The following is a 19,043-nucleotide window of genomic DNA, read 5'->3' on the forward strand; positions in this document are numbered from 1 at the left end:
TATGCAATAAAGTGCCTCTTAGGACTGCCTGCATGAGTTCTTTATCTGTTGGATGCATGCCCCTTACAGCTTGGTCCAGGAACCTCCATGTAGGCTGCACAGAAGTGGACTTGGTAAGGTTTATTGGGAAAGTCACAGAGTCCATCTCATCCAGGGTCCTGAGAATGCGGTAGAGGTGAATCTCAGTGGGCTTTCTTGCTGTGCTGAATACTCTTGGGGAAAGGCTGGGGGCCCAGCCAGAGCTGCAGCAAGATGACAGCATGGCATACATGCAATGCAGCAGAGCTGCAGGATGTGGATGGGTATGTGTTCCAGGAGAGCTCAATGAGCCCCAGCACCAGCAACCTGGAGATGAGAAATAAGCTCCAGGTTTTGTTCTGTTTCTAGGCCCCATACCTTCAGCTCACCCTCAGCCCCTCCAGGGTCATAGCCTTGGGATGAGGAGCTCTCAAGCCCTTCCCATTCCCCCAGGTTGTCCCAGATAGTACCTGAGCAGGTGTGTGAGCCGGCGTGCAGGCGTAGCCCACAGGAGGTAGGGCAGTGTGTGGAAATACCAGACGTAGAACTGGTAGTGGAGAGAACGGCTAAAGCAGATGCCGATGAAGTTGGAGGTGAAGAGGGTAGAAACTATCTGTATGCAGTGGTCAAGGCCAAGGGCAGGAGCAGAAGGGGTAGGAGTTGGGGGTAGGGGTGGGATAGGGGTAGGCGAGGAGGTTCTAAAGCAGAAGGGTAGAAGTTTGGGGGTCAGATACCCCCCTGGCTCTGCTATTCTTAACTGCATACCTTTGGGGAAGTTTTGTAACCTCTCTGGACCTGCTCCTCAATCTAACTTGGAGATAGTAATACCTAAAGCTGTAAGGCCTAGTGAGTATCATTTACTAGCTGGGCAACCTTGGTAAATTACTTAACCTCTTAAAGCCTAATTCTGCCATCTGTAGATGATAATAAAAATATGTCCCTATATCAGGATCTCTTATAAGGTTTAAATATTAGAATGTGTGTAAATCTCAGCACAACACCAGACAGAGTGTGAGCACTCACAGTGCTAACTCAACAATATTTAGACTCGAGAATAAAATATGCTAGAATATGTAAGTGTTTAGCAGAGTGCTTGGTACACAGAGTAGAAGTCCTATGATGAACCCTGTAGCTATTACTGGTGCCTCTTTTTCCCTCCCCTAGTCCCCAGCCATCGAGGGCTACCTAACCAGGGACCCCATCTACACCTAGAGAGGGCAAGACTTACCTTCCCATGATTTAAAGGATATGATTGGGTGTGAGGGGCTGGGGTGAAACTTTCCTTTTGGAGGGATCCTTCAGCAGTGACAGGATACTTTCCCCAGTCCTGGGGAGAAGTCGTTCAGACATTTATAAAGCCTCCATTATGGGCCAAGCTCAACTCACCTGCATAAGGTCAACATCTCCGCTAAGCAACCCCTAAGGCCCAGGCCCCCAACTCTGCCCATGGCACTGCTCCCCTTTCTCACCTGTGCCACCTACAGAGAACGAAGAGCAAAAGCATGGTGAGGTGGATGGCCAACAGTGCCAGGTGGAAGGCACGATGCAGGAAGAGGGCCTCGGGGAGGAAGCGCCAGTTCACTGTCCAGCGGAAGAGAAACTGGCGGCCAAGGTCAAAGGAGCGGGAAAGGTAACCGACAGGGTTCTCCAGCAGGAAGGGCAACCCCAGCACCACCTAAGGATGGGTATGATGTCAGCAGAGCTGCCCAGACTCACCATCAGCCTCATGTTAATCACTGAGCAGAGTGGAAATAGGATGTAGTCTCAGAGGGGCACTGATTCCCAACAGGAAGAGCAAGAAAGCCAGCTGCCCTCACCACTCACCCCCACCCCAGGCCAGAGCCTGGGCCAAAGAAGCCGACACAGGTAATGATACTGCTTTATATTGTGATTCACCAAATCATAAATGGGCAGAGGTAGAAAAGTCCTAAGAGACCATCTAGTTCAATACCCTTATTTTACAGCTAAAGAAACCAGAGCCCCGAAGAAGTGGCTGCCCAGCCCAGAATCAACTTCAAAGTTCTGTCTCATGGTTTTGAGGAAGTCTCAAGGATGGAAGGAGGCCAGACAGAGTGGCCTCCCCTTCAGTGAAAAGGGGAATGAGTGAGGCAAGAGTACCTGTAGGACAGCACAGATGCCCAGCTTGGGGAGGGCCCCACGGAGGCCAAATTGTGTGAGGAGAAGAAATAGTAACCCAGGGGCAAAAAGGAGCACATTCATCTTCACAGAGACTGCCAGGCTAGAGTAGGTAAGAGAGAGGAAGGGAGATCAGTATCAGGGCCATGTACCCCAATCAAAGATGTCCCCCGACCACCACCATCACAGCAACTCTTCCCCTCCCCTGCTAGGAACCTCCAGAATGGGGCCCACACTCCGAACTGCTAGAGGGAGGGTAAGGCAGCCTGGGAGGAGGCTGGAGGTAGGAACAGATACCTAGTCTCTATGTCCAGACTGAGCAAGCAAATATGTATTGCATATTAAGAATGTTCAACAATCAGCTCCAACGAGAGGTGCTGTCTGGAAGGAGAAGAGGATGGGGAGAGGAAGAAGTGTGTGTGTGTTGGGGGCCAGGTGGAGACCTTCTATAGATCCTGGACTCACTTAGTGGGACCCTGATTGACCCACACTATCTGGCCACTCCTTTACTCCCTCTGCTGCAGAAAATTGAGGAGAAAGTGATGAAAATACAAAAAGACAGGGGACCAGAAGGGAGGGATGTTGACCTGAAACAGCAGCAGCCCCAGCCCCAGCGCTGGGCCAGCAGAAGGTTGATACTGAGGAACAGCAGCACCATGGCCACTGGATCATTGAAGAGCCGCAGCACGAAGATGGAGTGGACACGGTAAGAGGCGCAGCACATGAAGAAAAAGACGAAGGGAGGTACCTGAGAGGTGGGCACAGTGGGGAAGTAAGCTCACCAATCTTGAGCCATCCCTACTCCTTGGCCCTCCCAGGTTGGGGACCCTGATTCTGGTAGCACAGACTCACCTTGCAGGTCTGGTGGTAGATCAAAAAGACAAGCAGCAAGGTGGCCAGGTAGAGTACAGCAAAGATGTACTGGGCCATGCGGATGTCTGTGCCCTGGCCAGTGGCGTAGTATAGCCCCATAAAGATGTACACGAAGCCGGCTGGGTACCTGGAAGATGAGAGGGAATGTGAGTCTGGGTCAGGCTACCCAGCCTGGTATCAAGTCAGCCCCTCATGTACTTGCTGAACTTCCTATCCCCACTCACACAAGAGGTCCAGTGTCACCCTGCAGTTGGGTATAGTCATAGGTGCCATTGATGACACCCTCCACCTCAGCCATGTAGGCCTTCCAGTCAATCTCTGTATCTGGAAAAGGACAGGATGGTGTGGTTACTTCCAAGTCCAGAACTTGTCTGCCCCCCACACTGCCAGCCCATCAAAACACAGAGTTCCAGCTCATTTTCAGGACTTCTGTCACAACCCCTTATCTAACTGCCTACCAGATATCCTCTGGGTAAACCCAGGTATCTCACACTCAACATGTCTGAAATTGAACTCATAATCTCCTACTCCAAATTCGTTCCCCTTCCTGAGTTCCATGAATGGCACCATCAACCTCCCAGCTGCCCAGGTCACAGATCTGGGTAACATCTTTGATACTTTCTTCTCTCTCATTTCCTACCTTCAACAACCATGTCCTGCCTATTCTTAATCCTATATATCTCTACTATCTTATCCTTCTCTACTATTACATACCTAAATGTGGGCCTAACATAATCTCTAGCCTCAATGATACAATAGCTTCTTAATTAGGCTCCCAGCTTCCACATTTGCCCCACCACAATATATTGCCAACCTGCAACCAGAAATTATATCATGTGTCTGCTTAAAACCCTTCAATGATTCCTCAAGGCTCTTAAGATAAAGACCAAACTCTATTATTCTCATTTTCAGAGGGGGAGGAACCTATAAATTATTGCGGTTAAGTGACTAGCTCAAGATCAGCCAGCTAAGAAGAGTAGAGTTGAAACTGGAACTCATGGAGTCCTAAATTCTTAACTACCATGCTAACTATCTCCTTAACACAGCTCACAGACCCCTTCATGATATGGTCTCAACTTCTGTAATCTCATTTCTTGGTATTACCCTCCCTTGCTCTAAAAGGAATCCTTTCACTTCCTCAAAGGCACCAGACTTCTCTTTTGATTGGTTTTTGATAAAGGATCCTTTCTGCCTAGAGTACTCTTCCCCTTCTTATCTCTTCCTCAACTGGCTAGCTCTTGCCTTTCAAGGGGGAACTCCAGAAAGCCTTCCTTGACAAACTGAGTCTGCCTTAAGTGCCCTCCTGTGTCCTTTATATTACCCTGTTTTACTGCCATGTCAAATATGATGCATTGTAATTTTCTGCTAACTTATCTTTGTACAGGCTTACACATCCAAGTAGGAAATGTGTCTTTTTCACCACTGTATCCCTAGCACCTAGCATAATGTTAGGCATATAATAAACACCCAACAAATATTAATTGAATTGATAATCGTCTTTAGAAAGAAAACCTTAAGCCCAGTGACTTCAGCCTGGAAAAAAGCCGCAAGTAATGCCAAACAGACTCAAGTGGTCATAAAATGCCATCGTTGAGAAGAGACTTTCAAGATCCCAGAACTGAACAGATGAGAAAATTGAGACCCAGCAGGGGAAGTGATGTGTCCAAAGCCACAGACACAAGCAGCAGCAGCAGCAGCAGCAGCAGCAGCAGCAGCAGCAGCAGCTGTACATTAACTCCGACCCAGGTCTTCAGACTTCTAGGTTGGTTTACTTTCTTAGCTTGGCAGCTGGACGTTGCGGGCAGAAGGCCAATCTCTAGGGTCGTCTCTTCCGTCGTAGGGGAGGAATTAAAATAGGGTTTGGTTTTCTGTGGAGCAAGCTTGCGACGTGGGTAAAAGGTATGAGTCTGTAAGTGATGACTGAGTGGATCAGGGGTCTGGTTTGAGCTCCAAATCTGAGGACAGGTTTGGGTGGGCGCTCGAGTTCAGCTCCACCTCCCTCACTCCTCTCCCCTCCCCTCCCCTCCCCTCCCTTCCCTTCCCTTCCCCCTCCTCCTCGGCGCACTCACATGCCACCCTGTGAATGACCCAGAAGGTGATGCCCACCTCCGCCAGGCAGAGGCAGGCGGCCACCAGCAGAGTGTAGCGCGGCTCCAGCAGCAGTAGGCGCCGCTCTTGCCAGGCGCGCCGCAGCCATTGCCCGCAGAATCCAGCTGCCCGGGCTGCGGGTCCCGCCCGGCCGCGCTTCCGCACGCCCGCCGCCATCTTGACGGTGCACCACTCATGTGGGCCCGACACCCAGGAAGCCGGAGCCTTTGGCTCTTAGGTTCCGCTCCACGCACTCGGTGTCCTAACGCAGAGAATGTTGACCCGAGTTGCCCGAGTTATTTACTCCACTATAATTTACTTCTACATCGGTCTCTCCTGGTGGACTGCACGCTCCGTACGAGCAGGAATGGTCCCACTCCTTAGTATATACTTAGTCCTGGGTACACAGGAGCTAAGGTGTATTGAACTGCTGCCTAGAAAAACAACCTTCCTGCCCGCCTACCCCCGCCCCTCTCCGCCCAGCATAACATGTCATCTGTGTTGGGAACCCCTGTGTTCATGCCAGTCTTTCCTGGAGGGCAAAACTTGTGTCACGCCCCTCCTGCTACCCCTCAGTGCCTTCCGGGTGCTCAAAACTGGGAAGAAATTAATCTTCCATTAATTTTCAGACTTAATAGAAGGAGCTGGTCAAATTGAAAATATGAGCGGGGGCACTGATGAGCCCAAGTTAGTCTGAAGCGTGGCTCTCAGAAGTGAGAAGTACAGCGAAAGGACTCATGGTCTGGACAATATTCTTTCCCCAACCGGAGGATTCTTTGGAAGAGCACTTAGCACAGGACGGAAGTTCCACGTGTTTATGTTGAGCAACTGCTGTTAAAGGGCGGAGACACAAAGGCCACGCCTTCTCTTTCATTCCACCATCCCGATTGGCTACATAGGCGAACCAAGCCCCGCCTAAAGGTGCTAGCCAGCTCCCCTACAGGCCTCACAGCAGCAAGCATGGCCTCTCCTGGGTCCCTGGGTCCCCTGCCGGAGTTACCAGAGCAGAACTGCAGGTACCGAGAGGTCCAATACTGGGACCGGCGCTACCGGGGCGCTGCAGAGTCTGCCCCCTACGAGTGGTTCGGAGACTTCTCCTCTTTTCGTTCCCTCCTAGATCCGGAGTTGCGGCCCGAGGACCGCATCCTCGTACTAGGTGGGTAGTACTAGGTGGGCGCTGCCTAGCCCAGGTGGAGTTGACTAGACCGGCTCCACCCCGGCCTGTCCCCATTCGCTTTCCTCGCGTCTGTCTGCCCCTCTTAGGACGCCCCAGTCAGGAGTCAAGATCCGGTACCTTCAGAATCTTGGGAGAATTGAGCCGGGGCAAACAGGAGCCAAGAGATTCTTAGTTCGCTCTCGCCCCCTCCCAGAGAAAGACAGTTTAAGTCTGAGCGTGGTAGGTGGCCCAGGGCCCTGTTCTGAACCTTTGAAAGGCAGCCTCCAGCTGGAGAGCCCAGAGGATCTAGTTCAAGTCCCAGCATTAGTTGGCTCTATGACTTAGGACAAGTTGTAAACCCGTTCCGAGCCTGAGATTCGCTTCTAGAAATGAGACTGCGAGCTCAAGTCGGATAAGGCACATGCAGGCACCTCGAGCATAATGCCTACCGCTTTTCTGTTTGTGCTGATGGGCACCGGGAGCCATTGTCACCTAGATTTATCACTCTCCAAGCTCTAACTAAAACTTGGGCCTGTACCCCGGGTACAATGCGGATGAGGACAGCGCCATCTGAGGTCAGAGAGGAAATTGCAGCCGAGTTTGGTGCGATTTCCCCAAAAGGGACAGGTTGGGGCTCTGAGAGGTCCAGCTGCTCCCTCGGGGTTCTCTCCCACTGCCAGTCTTGGGGGCTCTAGTGAAATTTGAGCAACGGGTTTCCTTCCAATTATGGTTTTTATTTTGGTGTTTGTAAAAGCATGTATATGTTTAAGTGAAACATTTCATACATAGATAAGAGACATCTATAATGAAGTATATATACATAGGGTGTAACAAATCTAATATGTGTGTGTTTACCCTACTCAGTTTGAAAAATGGAACATTCTTAGGACTAGAAAGGAAGTATAAACTAGTGCTTAAGAACTTGTTCCTGGAGGCAGCCAATTCCGTTGGAATCTAGGATCATGTAATCTGGGATGTGGAATAATGGGCAAAATCATGGAATCTTAGCTATGTAACACCAGACAAAATACTTAAATTCTTGTGCTTCCTTTTCCTCAGCCTTAAAAAAAAAATTTAGAATACTTATTTATTGGGTTTTAAAGATGATTGAGTATGAAAAAAAAAATCTAACATAATGCCTGGCAAAACAAAAAGCCTCATATATTCAAAGTTTTCTGTGTGGTCCTCCCAAACTCTTTCCCCCCAGAGGTAAAAACTCTTTAAAGTTTGTGCTTTTAAACCATTGCAGTTATTTATAGAATTACCATAGATCTGAGTTTTTTAAGTTTTAGCGTGCATCAGAATCACCTGTAAAGCTGCAATCGATCCTGAGATTATAATTCCAGGGATGGTCTAAGATGGGTCCTAGGACTCTGTGTTTCCAACAAGCCCATAGCTGATTCTCATGCTGGTGATTGGCAGAGAAATACTACCTTAAAATCTTTTCAACGGAGAGGTATCCTTTTTTGGAGAGAGGGGAGAAAAGTCTAAAAATCAAAAAGGAAAACTTTCCAGGCATTATTCCTAAGATCTAAAAAGAGGACCCACAACTGGGAGAGTACCCTATGTTACATTCCACCTACACAGATAAATTGAGCACTCGATAGGTGCTTGGGAATGTGCTGGGCCCTTTCTAACTTTTTAATCTTTATGACAACCCTGACGGGTAAGTGATAAGGATTACTAGACTTACTCTAGGTTAGAGGTTAGTAAAGTCTTTCTGAAAATGGCCAAATAGTAAATATTTTGGGCTTTGTGGGCTGTACAGTTTCTGTCACAAACTAGTCAGTACTGCTGTTGTAGGAAGAAAGCAGCCGCAGAATACGTTAGTGAATGAGAGTAGCTGTGTTCCAATAAAAATCTTTATTTACAAAAACAGGCAGCAAACTGGATTTGGTGATGCCTGCTCCAGGTCATTGTCTCAGGTCAGTCCAGAAGCAAAATCCTAAGATTAGGATTGATGTCCCAGTCATTAGTTAGGGCAGTGCTCCCAGGAGAAATTGGTAAGAGGAGGAGGGAACAGAGAAGAGAAAAGGTCAAGCAGGATTGTGGTCACAGGCAAAGTTTCCTTGAGGGTAGTTTCAGTCTAAAGAGTCACAGATGCAACCTGTTAGAAGCAAGCACACACTAAAACCTAGGGACACTCCAAGGGGTTCTGGTCAGAGCACTAACACTGTCCACTACTGTCATGCAGCAAGTAAGTGGTGAGGTAAGGGTGACATCTGCTGCATCACACATATAGACATAGAAAGGCATCTAGAACTCTGTCGAAACTGGTAAAATGACTACACAGTGAATTACAGCCTAATGGTCATATCGATATAGCTAAAGAGAGAATGTCACAACCAAAGATGAGTAGACCTATTGAAAACTGTAAGACAGTTTGGTATAGTGGTTTAAACGCTCTGGTTCTGGCGTGAGACAGGCCTGTGTCCAAATTCTGATTCTATCACTGGACCATGTGACCTTGGGAAAACTTATCCACTTTGGGCAGTCTCACTTTTCCCATCTAGAAAATAGTAATGATATAATAGTTATCTTCTATATGAAGGTACTATGAAAATAAACTGAGATAATTCTTTATCAAATGCTTTGCATAGAACCCAGTGTTCAATCACTGTTAGCAATTATTATTTTTGAAAATGGGAATCAGAGGAACAGTTTCTCACGGACTGTTCAGAAAACAGAGTACCCTGTCTGAGGACTTGTGTATCTGGCCTCTATGGCTAGAATATCCGCATAGCAGATGAATGAATAAGGCTGCCCCAACTTTGCCATCATTATATGTCTCTGATTCCCCTTCCTTGACTCCATGCTCTCAGGAATCTTCTGATCATAATTTGGCTTCAGTTTGTATTTCCTGTATTGAGAGAAGAGACTGACCAGAGGATTGACTGTCGAGTCTCCATGGTGGCTATTTTTCCTGTTGTAAATTAGTGAATTGGTATTTTGGCTTACGCCTGTCTCTGTGTTGGGATAGCATGCACATAGCTCTGGACTCTCATGTTATATGTTCTTGGATCTAGCTTAATTCTCCAGGGCCTTCTCAAGCCCCATCTCAGTTGCTAGCTTCAAATCACTGAGGCAGCAGGATCAGAAATCATTACTTTTTAAGTATGACTGTCCTGTGGTCAGATTTTGGTCTTCATCTTTAGTGAAGTTCTTTTGGAAGATGCCATTCTTTTACCAGGGAGAATAAAGGAAGAATATTTGGGTTTGTCTGCAGTTGGACAGAGCTCTGCAGGCATATGAGGTCAGCTGTAGGGTGGTAAGGGGGTTGTGGGTCAGTTAACCCAGTGGGATTTCAGCCTGCACTGAGTTAGGATCTCCTCTTCAGCCACCCTCACTTCCCATCCCATGTGGTGTATCTACTTAGAGCCTGCTGTAGGGAAGCATGCATTGATCCACTGCACCCACCCCCCCCCCCCCGCCCTGGCAAGACAGCCCTCTCCCTGAGCCCCACGTCCTGAGGAGGAAAACAGAAAGGGGCAGCTGAGGACCAGCCAGCAGCCTCTGGTGCCCTGACAGGGTGCCAAGCCCTGCTAGATTAGGGCTATCCCAACAGCTGATCCTATGATCCTCTTAGGGACACAAATAGGGATTAAAAACAATCTAATCCCAAGAGCTGGGCATCCCTATGTGGGGCTACCAGCCCCATTTGCAAGCTGAGACTAACCATAAGAGAGCCTGGAAGGAAGTCATGCTGTCATCTTCAGAGGAAGTCATGCTGTCTGGGCTATAGATCCATATCCACCCCTCTAACCTCCACCCAGTCTCTCACCTGACCCTGCCCTCTTTGGGACTGCTTTCCAGGCACTTCCCACTAGAATATTGTGATTTTTTCAAGACTCTTCTGATTGGTTGTCAGCTTCCCTAAAACCGTTGCCCGACCCAACTGAAGTGGAGACAGGGCCACACTATGTGCTCCCACAGCCTCTTCCTGTTGAAACACTCATCACATTATGTGGCAGTTGCTGGATTACACATCTGTTCCTGCCACCAAAGCATGAGCTCCTTAAGGGCAGGGACTCTTACTCATCAGCAGAACCCAATATGTAGTGCTCAATACATATATTAAGGAATTACAATGGATCAGCTCCACTGTGTCCCCACCTAGTTTCCCCTTCACTTGTTAATTCTGGAAACCAAAGTAGGTTAGGTTAATAACCCCTAACATGAAGTCTTTCCAGAGGTTCTCCAAGAGGTCAGGGATTAGGATAATACTAATATTATCCTAATAATGATATTATGATCCTAATGATGCCAATATTACCCTGTTCTGAGTCTGAGGAAACTGAGGCTCAGAGTTGACAGTGTGACTAGGAATATCAGAACCCAAATCTTTGAACTCCTAAGTTCAGAGCTCCTTCAACTACCTTCCAGCTGTTTTAGTTTTTAAATTTAGTGCAGCACATCCTGCATGCAGGCTAGGTCTTGCTGTCTTCATTTTCCTGAATAGGAAATCCAAGTTTCTAGTTTCACATGGATAGGAAATGATAGAGCTGGGATATGACTCTGTATGGTCTATTTGACTTCAAACCTCATACTTTTTTCTGTACTATGCTGCTTCTCCCTCAGTACAGGAGGGTTTGGGCTGAAAGAAAATGGGCTAAGAGTGGATCGATAATTGGGGAGGGGAGAACCAAAGCTAACCTCACCCTTTTGCTGCCCACCTCTTCCCACCCCAGGCTGTGGGAACAGTGCCCTGAGCTATGAGCTATTCCTCGGGGGCTTCCCTGATGTGACGAGTGTGGACTACTCATCAGTAGTGGTGGCTGCCATGCGAGCTCGCTATGCCCATGTGCCCAAGCTGCGCTGGGAGACCATGGACATCCGGGCACTAGGCTTTCCAAGTGGCTCCTTCGATGTGGTACTCGAGAAAGGTACACTGGATGCCCTTTTGGCTGGAGAACAGGATCCCTGGACCGTGTCCGCTGAAGGTGTCCACACTGTGGACCAGGTGCTGAGTGAGGTGAGGGAGCAACAAGAGAGGAGGGCAGACTAAGAGATGGCATTGAGGAGTTTAGGTTTTAGGAGATTGGGAGGCATGTTTAGGAGGAGGCATGTTTTGGAGCAGTCACTCTTAGGACTGTGGTTACCTGGAGGAAGAGGAAGGTTACGCTGGGCTAAGATTATAGGAGGCTGAAGTGGCCAGGCTCACAGAGGTTGATGATTGGCTACTGGGTTGCCATAAGGATGAGGTAGCAGGCAGGTTCCAGATAGATAAGACTGGGAGGATGAGCAGTTGGCAGGAAAGCAGTGTCCCCTGCACCTGACATCACTTCCATCCTCCTGCCTGTCTAGAATACCTACCCCCATGGAATGACCGGGGGCACAGGAGGCTCACTCTTTTGCCATGGAAAGCTAGATGTGGGATGGTACTTGGGAGGGTATCTGGGGCAATACTGACCTTAGAGAATCTGGAGATGGACTCACCAGTGGCTTCTCTCTCTGCCTTGCAGGTGAGCCGGGTACTGGTCCCTGGGGGCCGGTTCATCTCGCTGACCTCTGCTGCTCCCCACTTTCGGACCAGACACTATGCCCAAGCCCGTTACGGCTGGTCCCTGAGGCATGCAACCTATGGCAATGGTTTCCACTTCCATCTCTACCTCATGCATAAGGGCAAAGAGCTCAGTGTGGCCCAGCTGGCCCTTGGGGCCCAGATCCTCTCACCCCCCAGACCTCCCACCTCACCCTGCTTTCTTCAGGACTCAGATCATGAGGACTTCCTCAGTACCATTCAGCTGTGAGGTTAGAAGATGGTCCTCCAGCCCTCTATGCCTTTCTGCTCTGGACTCCTCGAGTTGCTGGGATTCCTGACCCAGGGCTTAGGGTTGGGTCCCAGGTGCTCACATCCCAGGGGCCTCATGCCTAAGAGAGACCTGATGGGAGCAACCCCACATGAAACAATATAGCTCAGGCTAAACTAGATACCAAATCCCAAGTTTCTGGCTTTCTTCTTCCTCAGACCTCCCCTGGGTTCCCCAACTTCTTCTACCTCCATACTGAACCACTAGTGGCCCATCCCCTGGGGCAAATCTTAGCACGGCCCCTCTGTATGCCAGCTAGACTCAGAGACCTGCATCCCTGGGGCCTGTTGTTGCCCCCCATTCAACCTGGATTTACCCACAGGTGGCTGCAGACTTTGACTCTAAATTGCTTCATACTTCTGACCCTCGTTCCAGCCCCAATTCTGGTGATCTGTCCTGCTTAGGTTGTACATTTACCCAAGGAAGCTACATTGTAATGATATTCTCAGGATCACCTGCCTGTGTTTCCTTGGCAACCCTTCCTTGCCAGCAGCATGCACCTGAGATTCCCAAGTACCTGCTCCCCTCCCCAAAAGGGATTAGAGCCATTTTGGCCTGGCTTCTGAACAGACTGAAATAGTGGCCACACACACACACAGGGAGGTCTGTGTTTATTCACACACTCCTGGTACAGTAAGGATGGAGGAACATTTACAAAGGACACCCCTGTGTTGAGAACATCTCTAGGGCCACAAGTGTCATCCGAAGGTGCAGAGCAGTCCCCATTAGGGTTCCCAGGGGGCAGGGCGCAGGGTCCATGGTAAAATCAGACCTGGGCCCTTGGAAGGTGTTACCTTGAGAGGAGGGGTCTGCCAGAGAGCCACTGGGGGTCAGGCCCAGGCAGACTGGCCATGTGTTGGTTACCGTATTGGGGGCTTGTCCCTTCCTAGCCTCAAAACCCGTCCTATCTGCCAGGCGCAGAAGAGCGAGGATGAGACCTAGGAGGGTAGGGCACGAACCATGAGGGGAGCCAGTAAACAAAGAGTCGGATATAAAAATACAAATGTGCTGAGGAAGTCCCTTAGAAAGAGGCTGAGGCTGGGGTCACGCCAGACAGGGGTAGGGGTGAGGAGCGGCCTGGAGGGCTGGGCTCAGGTGGGTGGGAAGCTCATGCAGATACGCAGCCAAACATCCCTGGCCACACGCGCGGTCCGACACCGGCTGGCAGCTGGGTCTGCGGACCAGACCGGCCAGAGAGGGCGGGGCAGGGGAGCCGTGCGGGAGGGGGAGGACCGGGGGCTGTGGGCTGCAGGTCTCTGTCCGTTCCGGTGTGCGGGGTGGGGCTGCGGCCCGAGGTTCTAAAGTGCATGAGCGCAGCGCCTGGCTCCAGGCGGGTACGCGCCGCCGCTACCGCCGCCGCTGTGGTGCTGAAGCGGACAGCTCCGGAGTGCCTGGCGGCGGCGGCAGCGACTGTAACCCGGAGGCGGCGCGGCCCTGCAGCCCCCGCCCGCGGGCGCCTGGGCCGGGGCGGGGGGCGCCGGCAGCCGCATCGCCGGCCCGCGCTCCTGGCCGCTGCGGGGCTGGGCCCCGAGCCCGCCGCCCGAGCTGGCGCGTCTACACTCCAGACGGTGGCTTCTCCCCCATCCCCTTCAGCACGTCGTCTATCCGGTCATCCTCGATCACCACTGCGCAGGGAGAAAGCGCGTCAGCCGCGCGGCCTCGGGGGGCGACGGAGAGAATGGGCCCTGCGTCCTTGTGCCTCGCTCACCTACTGCTCGTGGCTCAGTGACGCCCCTCGATCCCCATGCCACAGTGCCCTCCTCATCCAAACTCTCTTGTCGGCCCAACCCACTGCCGAGCCTAGCTCCCACAGGCCCTACTCCCCTCCCCGTGGAGGAACGCCCCCTCTTCCTAACGCTCCAGCCCAGCCGTTCAACCTTCCCGACCAAACCCTCCCACCCCTGAGCTCTCCTCTGTCCGAGCTGATCAGAAACCTTTGGCTCACAGGATCCCCTTCTTCAACCCTCACTGCAACTGAAACCTGTCCTCAAACGGAATCTCCATCTAGTCCAATCCTCTCTTCAACCTAATCCTCTTGGCGCTTGAACCCCTCTTCTGATCCTGGCACCAAGAGATCCCCTTCCCAAGCAAATAACCAGGACATCTGATCCCCCTGCTGCCCTGCCCTCCCTCCAATCGGACGTTCCTTCCCACCAGAAGGCTCTTCCCGTAGCAGCCACCGACTCAGCGTTTGTTCTGAAGAAGCGGCCCGTCGCCCCGCGTTCCCACTTCCAGGCAGCCCCAAATGCCCCGGCCGGCCCCTCCCCCTCGCCAGGTGCCAGGACTCTACTTCTAGAGGTGGCGAGCATCGAATCCGGGGCACTGCGTTCCCGGGAGAGGGGAAGAGAGGGACAACACTGCAGCGGGGACACCCCCCCCCCAAAAAAAAAAAAAAAAAACCCCGGCCAGCGAGCGGCTGGCCGCGCTGGTCTGCGGCAAGAGCTGCGGGCGCTTGGCGGGGAACCGCAGCCGGGGGGCGCCCGGCAGAGGGTTTCTGGGTCAGGCGGCGACTCCGGGGCCCAGCCGCGTACCTCTTTTGGCTCGGCCGATCTGGCCCAGCTTGGGGGGTCGCTTGGCTTGGTTGCCCGCAAAGAAGGAGTTGGTGTCCTGGAGGCGGCAGCTGAAGGAGAGGTCGGAGCCCTCGGAGTCAGCGCCGAAGCGGCCCATCTTGTCCTCACTGTAGGGCAGGATTTCGGACATGGCGGGCGCGGGGCGGGCGCGGGGTGGGCGCGGGACTGCGGCGGGGCGCGGACGGCGGGCTAGCTTCTGGACCGGCCCTAGCTCAGCAGGAGAGCCGGCGGAAGGATGAAGTCATGCAGCATCCGGGGCTGCGGAGCCAAGCGGGCCTCCTCCCCCGCGCCTCCGCCTCCCGGGCTGCTGGGCAGGCGGCGGCGGCGTCGGTGGCGGGGACCGGGCGGGGGCGGGGGCGGGGGCGGGGGCGGGGGTGGCGGCGGCGGCAGCGAGAGCGGAATGACGATGAGCGCCCGGCTGCCGCAGAGCGCGGCGGGCGGGGCGTGGTGGAGGCGGGGCGGGCACTGGCCCGCGGAGCGAGGCGGGGCTGGGGTTGGGGGACAGGAGCTTGCGGGGCTCTCAGGGTAGAGGTGGGGAGGGAGCAGCAGTGGGAGGGTCCTGCACAATGGCGGGAGTAGCGGCTGGGAGAATGATACCGGCAAATGGGTGCTGGATCTGCTGGGGAGCGGCAGGACAGGATGGGGTGGCGATGGCGGGAGCGAGCCCGGCGCCCAAAGGGCGAGAGGAGGGTCTGGCACAGAGGCTCTGAGAGCAGAGCAAGTGGGACTGGGAATTGGGGTGCAAGTCAGGCCAGAAGGCGGAAGCAGGGCTGTCATTCTCAGGGAGGGGCACTAAAAACGCGGTGCGGGAGAGTCGGGTATCCGGCGAGGTTTGCGGGACTTCGCGAATCCGTAGGACTCGAGAATTGCTCACACCAGTGTCTCCGCCGTTGGTGCGCTCTTGTAGTGGGTGCTCTTCGGATTTTAAAATGTTCATCTGGAGTCTATGTTTCTCTGACCTCCCTCCTGTGTCTCCTATCTATGTCAGTCTATCTTTAATGCGTGTATGTTTGTATCTGGCTCTGTGCCCCCTTCTCTCTTTGTATCATGGTTTCCGTCTACGTCTGTCTCTTAAGCGTCTCTGGCCTCTGTATCTGCCTCCATGCTTGGCCCCTGTACCTATGTGGCACTGTCTCCATCTCCTGAGCCTCTGTGTATCACGGTCTCACCAGGGGGAGGTCTCTGTAACTGGGCCGACACGCGCACTAGGACAGACACACACCCCCAGCCTTGCTGCTGGCGCCTAAACTTGGGTTCAAAGCGCCCGCTGCGCCCTGCAGTTCTCCTGGTCCCAGAGGCTGGCGCTGCGCGTGCAGAGTGAAAGAAATGAATGGCGGCGTCGCGGGAGGTGCCCTGGCTCCAGGTAACGCGGGGAAGCCCGGAGCGCCTGAGGACGCGGCGGGCGCGCGCCTGCGTGAATCCAGAGGTGGGGGGCGGGGAGAGGGCGCCGAGGGCTTCTAGTTCTTGCCCCACCAACAGGAACACGCCCTCATCTCACCGCCCCGCCCCCCCCCCCCCCGCCCCTCAGCCCCAGGCTGGCTGTCAGCTTCAGCGTCACCTGCTCACTAGCGCTCCAGGGCTCTGGCGCAATCACTGGCCTTGGGGGAGGAGGGGATGCCTCACTTTTGGCCACAGTGACGACAGCGCTGATAATGGTAATAATTATCCTGTAGATTCAGTAGATACCCGAGGTCAGTCCAAAACCGTGGCGGAGGGGTCTCCACTGTTTCTGAAGTGCATTACCTCCTTCCCCCACAAATCTCCCACCTAGCAATACTGTCCGGTGCTGGGTTTTCTTCCTCTAACAACTTACCAAGTGCTAGTCCCTGGAACACAGAGTAAAATGTAATGACGGATGCTCTTGGGACCGGGATTGCGGGGGAGTGGGGGTGGGGTGCGGGCAGAGGATGCGTCTGTGCCTTGCTCTATGCCCCAGACTTGGGGACCCATCCCTATCAAGCCCTCCTCTGCTGTGTCTTAGTCTCTGGAATGAAGGCGGAAGCTGGAGGTGGAGGCCCAGCTGTAGTGAGAGGAGCCTGTTTTCCCCATCAGACCTGGAAGGAGGATAGATTGGAACTCAGGGTCACCAAGAGAGAGTCCAGAAATTCCACCCCCACTGGAGGTTTTCCAACACTAGGTTCTGGTCTTGGCTCTGCCACTTTCTGTGTGACCTTGAATTGAAGGCCTATACTTATTGTTTTAAAAAATTAATTTGTACTAATAACATTTTAGGAAAATATAGAAAATCACTCCAAACCTTTGATATACATATATCCTTCCAATCTTTTCCTCATGCATTTGAATAATATGCATACCCCTCTGAGCCTCCATGTTCTAGTCTGAAGCACAGAGATGATAGAACTTACATTAAGAACAATTTCGTAGATGAAGTTGTTGTACTGAGGTGAAATGAGTTGTTTCAGGAGGTAATGGACTGCCACTTACCAAAAATGCTAAAGGGGCCATAAGGATTCTTGCCAAGGATGAGATGAGAACACTGGTTAGGGAATTGAAACAATTTTCCTCCCACCCCGCCCCCAACCCCCGCCCCAGAATGAGGGAGATTGGAGGAATAACAATTTAATTTAGAATTCATTTGGTTAGCTTCTTCTTAAATAATTTTATTCTTGTCCCCACTGTGTGTGCTGGATCATGATTAAAGCAAAAGACATAAGTGCAAAATCGTAAAGATAGAGAAATATATAAACTTCTGTTATGTGTTAAAAATGTGTGTAAGTGTTAAAAATGGTTCTTTAAGTTATGATCCCTGTCTAAAATTCTGATGTTCTCCAACCCTGCCCATGAGACAAAAAGTCATTTTCATAATCAAAATAAAATAGTTTGTTTGGAGTTTTGCGAGTGCACATTTTATTTCTCAATTGAAACTTCCTCAAAACCTAACGGACTCAATCCATATGTTCTAAACAGAATAATATGCCTTTTGACAATTGAGTATTAATGGCATTTTTATTTGAGTAGAAACTGTAGGCCCGTGTAGTGAGTTGAATAGGATCCCACCTAAAATTCATGTCTACCTGGACTCTTAGAATGTCACCTTATTTGGAAATAGGGTCTTCGCAGATGTAATTAGTTAAATTAAAAGGAGGTAATACTGGATTTGGGTGTGCCCTAAATCCAATTATTGGTATCTTTATAAGAAGAGGACAGGCGCACAAAGACATGTATACACATAGGGAAGAAGGCCAGATGAGGAAGGAGAGATAGTAGTGATGTGCCTGCAAGTCAAGCAACTCCAAGGATTGCTGAGGGCTACTAGAAGATGGAAGATGCAAGGGGCATTCTAGGGAATATGGCCCTGCTGATATCCTGATTTTGGACTTCTCGCCACTAGAGCTGTGAGAGAATAAGTTTCTGCTATTTTAAGCCATCCAGTTTGTGATTTTGGGATGGTCTTTTAACATCTTCCATAACTATGTTCCACCTTTCTTAAACTCTCTGGAGGCTCTTTGCTGCCATCCCGTCCACTCAAAGGAAGCCTACACCATTGAGAGGATTTCTGGGACTCATTCTATTTAGCAGAGGCTGATAAATCACCAAAAAGGAAGGCAGATCTGTGGATTAACATGGTAAGATCCCCAAGGCCTGCCAAAATGTCACCAAATAACAAGTGTAGAATAGGGTTTCATATATGTGAAAAGAAGTATATAGACATACCTATGCGTACATACCTACACATGCAGTGTATGTGTTGGCATGTAAATGCATATAAAAGAAAGATCTGGAAAGATATATGCCAAACTGCTAATAATGGTTACCTCTGAGGAAGTTACCAAGATTTCAGCAGAATTAATTTCATCTTTTATTCTATGTACTTCTGGAGTATACTACATTTGCAATAAAATGAGGTTTTAATGATTTTTAAAAAAGGTTTAAAACAATAATATAGTCCATTTACCAAACATCACATCTGGCCCCAGACAAATCAGTTGACTTAGTAGATAAGAGCATGGCTTACACACACACACACACACACACACTCTCTCTCTCTCTCTCTCTCTCTCTCTCTCTCTCTCTCTCTCTCTCTCTTTCAAAAAACAAAAACAAAAACCTGTGCTTTCATACTTTTTGCTTCACAAATAAAGATTTTGTAACCCTTTTTCTCCTGGACTTAACTATATAGAGAACATTTCCCCATAGCATTCACTCTTCTTTTCCATCATTTGTAAATATTGCATTGTATTCCATTGTATGGATGTTCGATATTATTTCAACAAGTCCTTTACTGTTGGATGTTGAATTTCTCCTTTATTGTACTTTATTTTTTGTTATCATAGTGCTGCGATGAACAAATATTGTAGGGAAAAATGGCCCATATGTTTTGTAGCTCTTCCAATCAGTGTAGAGTCTATTTCTCTAACCTTGAATCTGGGC

At 50.8% G+C, this 19,043-nt stretch overlaps 3 protein-coding genes across 7 annotated transcripts in view; 1 reads left to right on the top strand and 2 right to left on the bottom strand.

Annotated features, from left to right (window-relative positions):
* Nucleotides 1-25: 25 nt before the first annotated feature.
* Nucleotides 26-5,320, bottom strand: ALG3 (ALG3 alpha-1,3- mannosyltransferase). 4 transcript variants are annotated; one of them, XM_016134580.2, is made up of 9 exons: nucleotides 5,134-5,320; nucleotides 3,252-3,351; nucleotides 3,007-3,154; nucleotides 2,742-2,902; nucleotides 2,137-2,257; nucleotides 1,488-1,693; nucleotides 1,269-1,345; nucleotides 489-633; nucleotides 26-345 (listed from the first exon to the last, which is right to left on the bottom strand). In XM_016134580.2, the coding sequence occupies exons 1-9, from the start codon at nucleotides 5,222-5,224 to the stop codon at nucleotides 183-185; spliced, it is 1,212 nt and encodes a 403-aa protein (XP_015990066.1). In that variant the 5' UTR covers nucleotides 5,225-5,320; the 3' UTR covers nucleotides 26-182. The 4 variants fall into 4 exon arrangements, with proteins under 4 accessions (XP_015990066.1, XP_015990065.1, XP_015990067.1 ...); XM_016134579.2 differs by having other exon boundaries at nucleotides 5,097-5,315; XM_016134581.2 differs by lacking the exon at nucleotides 3,252-3,351 and having other exon boundaries at nucleotides 5,097-5,320.
* Nucleotides 5,321-6,058: 738 nt separating this feature from the next.
* The window catches only part of LOC107504917 (endothelin-converting enzyme 2), a 28,857-nt gene continuing 15,872 nt past the window's right edge, over nucleotides 6,059-19,043 (top strand). The window contains exons 1-3 of one of the 2 annotated variants that reach the window (XM_016134566.2): nucleotides 6,059-6,271; nucleotides 10,960-11,243; nucleotides 11,734-12,209. In XM_016134566.2, coding sequence (XP_015990052.1) covers nucleotides 6,076-6,271; nucleotides 10,960-11,243; nucleotides 11,734-12,021 — 768 coding nt within the window. In that variant the 5' untranslated portion in view covers nucleotides 6,059-6,075 and the 3' untranslated portion in view covers nucleotides 12,022-12,209. Of the gene's footprint in view, nucleotides 6,272-10,959; nucleotides 11,244-11,733; nucleotides 12,210-19,043 lie in introns of those variants that run through there. The other variant, XM_016134567.2, reaches the window with a different exon arrangement.
* CAMK2N2 (calcium/calmodulin dependent protein kinase II inhibitor 2) lies at nucleotides 12,676-15,053 on the bottom strand. The gene is made up of 2 exons (XM_016134568.2): nucleotides 14,613-15,053; nucleotides 12,676-13,706 (listed from the first exon to the last, which is right to left on the bottom strand). The coding sequence occupies exons 1-2, from the start codon at nucleotides 14,779-14,781 to the stop codon at nucleotides 13,636-13,638; spliced, it is 240 nt and encodes a 79-aa protein (XP_015990054.1). The 5' UTR covers nucleotides 14,782-15,053; the 3' UTR covers nucleotides 12,676-13,635.

This window comes from Rousettus aegyptiacus, unplaced genomic scaffold (genome assembly GCF_014176215.1).
Source record: "Rousettus aegyptiacus isolate mRouAeg1 unplaced genomic scaffold, mRouAeg1.p scaffold_m13_p_4, whole genome shotgun sequence".
In the NCBI taxonomy this organism is placed as follows: Eukaryota; Metazoa; Chordata; class Mammalia; order Chiroptera; family Pteropodidae; genus Rousettus; species Rousettus aegyptiacus.